The sequence below is a fragment of the Acanthisitta chloris genome, unplaced genomic scaffold (genome assembly GCF_000695815.1).
Source record: "Acanthisitta chloris isolate BGI_N310 unplaced genomic scaffold, ASM69581v1 scaffold4526, whole genome shotgun sequence".
In the NCBI taxonomy this organism is placed as follows: domain Eukaryota; kingdom Metazoa; phylum Chordata; class Aves; order Passeriformes; family Acanthisittidae; genus Acanthisitta; species Acanthisitta chloris.
Window position 1 is genome coordinate 104843 of NW_008676351.1, and position 5422 is coordinate 110264.

The following is a 5422-nucleotide window of genomic DNA, read 5'->3' on the forward strand; positions in this document are numbered from 1 at the left end:
TCTAATGCAATTGTGTTCAAGGGCAGGAACTTTAAATCTATTATGGATACAGATGTAGAAAGAGGAGGTAAATTCCTGCTTTTCCAATATAATCTGGAACCAAATTCACTACTCTGAAGTCTCTCCTCTGCTACCAGCAAGGATCTCTGAAAATCACTGACAAAGCATCATCTTCTTCTAATGGCTTGTGTACACAAAAGCTGGTAGTTTACTGATGATTTGGCTCTAAAGGATGCAGCTCATAAGAGGAATTATGTATGGATTTGTATGATTCTGCTTGGTCTATTTCTAGATGACCTCTTGAGGTCCCTTTCAGTCTCATTGCTTCAGTGTTTTCTTAGCATGTTGGGCACCTGAGAAACTGCATGTTTAAAATTTACACTAAGAAACCATTAAGGCTGCAATCTTAAGCACTCATAAGCTACAAAATACCAGACTTCTGGTATTGCATCTATTGCATCATGATACCTATCATTAATGACAAATGTAGAGAACACTCCTGTCTCATTTAGTGCACAGTGGAGCTGGGAAAAGTCAGGTCTGTGGAAACAGCTGGAGAATCTTTTCTCATTTGCTGCAGAGTGAGTAGCAAATCAGAAATGGACTGTCAAGAAAGAATGGTCTTATTCAGACAGAGAATAGAGCCCTAAAAACTCTAATCTGTTTCTGCCTTCACCATGAAATTCCTACTTAGGACTTGGCAAGTCACTCGAATCCCTTCTATTACAGGTTACTGATATTATATTCTTTTCTCTATGGTATTTGCAACTACAGCTGGAGCCATTGGGAATTTGGCTTGGATCACTGAAGTGCTATAAATGCTGAGCTGGGTTCTGTGTGTTTCTTGTTAATCACCTGTCACTACTAAATGACTTTGACAGTAACATCCTTAGATTCATTTCCCATTTGTAAGATAGGCAAACCAGTACTTTTTAACTTGACAAGAATGTTTGGAAAATACACTACCAATGCCTACAAAGCACTTTGATATTACAGTAATGAGTATCATGGGAAAATCCATGAGGAAATTAAAAATTTCATGTTCACAATAGGGTTTAAATGCTGTGCAGCAGGAAAGGCATGACACTAAATTATGGGGAGGAAGCTATTGAACACAAGCCTGTTTAATGAGCACTGCCCATCATGTACACTGACTGAAGCAAGACACCAATAGTGATTGCCTTATTAGCATGCAATGATAAATGATCAGATGATATGTGATTATGTAATTAGGATGTAAAGACAATCTTGTAATTCATGCATAAAAAGCAGGGAGCCTCCCTCCAATTGCTTATGCTTTCTAACTTCACATCTTATTTTTCCTTTGAGGAACACATGGGTCATTACTGAAGGTCCTGGGCCAATTTCAAAACCTCTCCCAGTAGTCTGATTCAATTGCAAACTGGCTGATAAAAAATCCCCAAGCAAGATGTTGGTTTTCTGCCACTTGTTCACATAAGAAAACAAAGCAGCAAGCTCTGACAAACCCTGAAAGGCACAGACTCCTGGAGGGACCATGTAAACCAGCATAACTGAGAGATATACAGGGCTCTCCTAGGGGTACACTATGCAGTGGTACATCAGACTCCACCAGTCCCTGTTCACAGGCTTACAGGCCCAGGCCAGGCTAACAAGTGGGAAGTATCTCTTTTCCAGTTCTTCAACAGAGCTGCACTCAGTACTTGCAAAGCTGCAGCTCAAGATTTAAGCCAATTCCACTGAAATGCTTAGCCATGAAAAAGTTTTCTTAAGACAAGATTTTGTTTCAGAACTAGACCTTTGTAAACAGCCTGCTGTAATCTCACAATTATTGTCCCAGGCTATCTGGCTACAGCTGTACACTTCTTTGCATTTAGAAGGGCTAGAAACAGTTATTTTAAATAAGACTCTGGAACATGCAAAATATGCTGTGGGTTTAGGGGTTGGTGTACTCTGAAGTAAGCCTTGTAAAACTCAGCATCCCTACTTAGAGGTCAGTCACCAAAAGTTCAGTATACTTCCAACTACAAGCTGAACACCACAGGGCACAGAATAAATTCAAGTTTTTCACTCTATTAAACCCTGAGGCATTTAGAAATAATGTTCCAGAAAAGGATCTAATCCTCCTGCCACCATCTCACTACGAAAAAGGGTAATGAAACTACTAAAGAATACAAAAATTTGAGGAAACAAATAATGAACAACACAAATAAACATCCTCTCCCACTTCACCAATGCAGCTGATGCTGCACTGCAATTAACAGCACGCAATGTTCAGTTCTAATAAACATTGAGAATGAAAATTACCATAAAGGCAATTTTCCTCTGTGCTTTTGCCTTTGGCCTTGTGCAGCCTCTTAATATTCAGCAGAAATCAGACTGTACAATATCCTGTGGCATTTCTTGATGATATTCAAAGGAGTCTCTTTTGACTTTGTACTGACAACTGATATCATCTAAGCATGTTTACACAGTGGAGATCTCAGGCAGAAAAAAATCAAAGTGTGACAAAGGCTGTTTCAAAAATACAGGCCTTATGCAAAGCGCCAAACACATTTCATGTTGTTTTATTGCACTTCCTTTTTCTTTTTGCCTCTCACAAAGCTACCAAGTAGGAATGCAAACTATTGGAGTCAGAGCTAACACTCACTGAAGCCACCAGAAAGACTCAATTCAGAAGCTTTCAGGTGATGATGCTGAGTTACTGAGTGACAATGCTGAGGTCAATTACTTTAACCTGTACAGCACAATTTCGAATTTTGTGGGACAATGAATATCTGTATCTTCAGCACCCCAGCTTCAATAATATATCACTCAGGGCTTTTCTCTGATGAACAGTATATATGATACAGCTGTATGCTTTCCAAGTTATAAAAAGAAAAGGAGACTGTGTGCAGTGGAATTAGGACTAGAGCAATCATTTGTATCCTTTAAAAAAAGAGGAATTCACCCTTTTAATTTGATAGCTCTAGTGGGTTTACCATTAAATCTATCAGTAGTCTTAACAATACATCTGTCATTGTAGACCTTCAAAATATTGCAAGCCAGAATCCACTAGGCTTTATTTGTTTTGCTTACAAGGAAAGTCTGAATTATAAGAATCCTTCACTTTTCAGCATTCATAGAAAAGCAGAAAAGTTATTACCATTTTGCTAACAGAGCCACTGCCAACATTCTGTAATTCAATCCCCCTTACCCATCCCCAAGCACACCTTCTACAGCAAAAAACCCACACTACTAAAATTACAGACCACCTTTGGCCAAAACAAAGTTAACTTCTTCTGAAATATAACAACAATGAAGAAAACAAGACATTTTGGGGCATTTGAAATTTAATCTTCATCTACCTACATTTGCAGTCCTTCTGGTTTTTGGCAAGTTCAAAGCCAGGCCTACATTCACAGGCAACCCCACCTTTGGGTGTCTCCCGGCAGATGTGTGCACACCCATGATCTTTGTTCATACAGTTCATACCCTCTGCAAAAAAAAGAAAGAAAAATGAAAAAGATCGGTATTGCAATAAAATTACAAAATAATGATACATATCCAGTCCCCCAGTAATTTTATCTGTAATTCTTATTTTGCATCTGGACTGTGTTCCACAAGACAAAAGAACACAAGTGAAAAGAGATACATAATCAACAAGACAGTGAAATAAAAGACAAATATCCTCTGGTAAATATGAATACTACTGTGGACTACAGGGTCTCTCTATTGAATGTAGAAACTCAGGACTCGCAATTTTCCTGTTCTGCATCCATATTCTTATCTTTCATGAAAATATCATGGATTAAAAGGATACTCCAGGAAGTTCTCTGTCCCACAGGCAGAGTTTGATAATGTTTCACATTATCAGAGTTGAGTTACTGAGCTCACTGTTATCTTTCCCTTGTATAAATTTAATGGTTGTCACTGTCTGGTACATTCTTATTTGCTTGTTAATGTGCTTTATATTTTCTAACACAAAAAACCCTACCAAATATTATAACTAAGCATTTTTGTTTGGATCTGTTCTTTGCCATTTATTACACATCTCAATTATCTCTCATCCACCACAAGCACAGTTCATCTCCAACAAACCTACTACCACTTTTCTCTTTGACTCTATTAAACAAAGCACACCAGCTGTTCAGCAAACATCCAAGTGCCATGGGTGGATTCCTGTTAATGTTTATGCCAAGGAGCAGTATCAATCAGCTCTCTTTTAATCATCACAGGGCCAATTTTAGTTTTCTAAACCATGTAAGTGATTTAGATACTGAATGCACCTTGCACTCTCAGAGGCTTTCATTACCGTGTTAATTCAAATCCCACATATTCACAGAAATCTTGAACTCAGTTCTTATGGGTCAGCATCTAGCATTCCTTGTGTGAACGAGGGCTAGCCAGATTTGCATTACAAAGCCTTCCCAGACTTCCCCTTGGATATCTGACCTGGAAAGGAGAGACAGATTCTCTCAGGGTACCCTGACAGAGAATGCACAGTGTAACTCAGCTTGCTACTCTGAAAACAGCATGTATTCCCCAAAACACTGGTGTGACCAACATCACTGCGGACTCTATTTGTCCCTTTGTACCATGGCTACTCCTACTTATTCCAGGCTTATTTCTCAAAACAACTCCAGTGCAAAATGTTCAATTTAAACCTACAGTGACAACATCATGTAAGTCAATGTTTTTCAGGGCTGTTGCAAAGTTTCTGCTTCTGAAGCTGATGATGACTGCCCTCCCTTTTTTTTCCTACAGAAACGACATGAACATACCTCAGGCATCTACACACACTGCCCTTGGGCTGAGGCTGGTCTCACACAATCACAGCTCATAGGGCTTTATTATGAATTTGAGCAAATGTTTCTGAGCACATAAAATAGTTTTTAATTGAACACAAATTAGCAAATAAGACAGCTACTAGGAAACTCTGTGTACAGGAAGTCAGTCAGAGATTCCCTCAGACTGACAGAAGCTTCAAGAAGTTATTTGCACTGCTCAACTTTACTTCTGAAAGGTTTATATTAGCAGAGCAATGACAAACACACATCACCAGCCCGACTGGGTATTTTTGTTCATCTCTTCTACAACAAATAGCAGGAACTTGAATCCCACTGCCTGTGAAAACCAACATTATGGAGAACAGATATATTTGTTTCATCTAAATTCCCCTCTGTGTTGTCCTTGCTAAGCCCAAAAACTTGCCAAAACACAAAGTAAGTTATTTGTAAACTGCAACCTGGACAACAGATGCTACTGTGAGATACAATACACACTATATGCTACACTAGACCATCCTATACATTGCAGTGAGGTATGAATGTTTTGTTTGGCTGAACAGATACAAGAAACCTGGGAATGGCCTTATTGAAGGTTTTGAGGCATTTTATAATCTCTTTCTCTCCCCTTCTCCCAACAAAGGATTTCAGACACAATGTGTTTGACAAACCGCATT

The 5422-nt window shown here is 38.8% G+C and overlaps 1 protein-coding gene across 1 annotated transcript in view; it reads right to left on the reverse strand.

The window, feature by feature from the left end:
* The window catches only part of SCUBE1 (signal peptide, CUB domain, EGF-like 1), a gene marked incomplete at its 5' end in the record, with an annotated part of 186567 nt that overhangs the window by 91560 nt on the left and 89585 nt on the right, over positions 1-5422 (reverse strand). The window contains one exon of the mRNA XM_009076090.1: positions 3331-3456. Within this exon, the coding sequence (XP_009074338.1) occupies positions 3331-3456 (126 nt within the window). The remainder of the gene's footprint in view (positions 1-3330; positions 3457-5422) is intronic.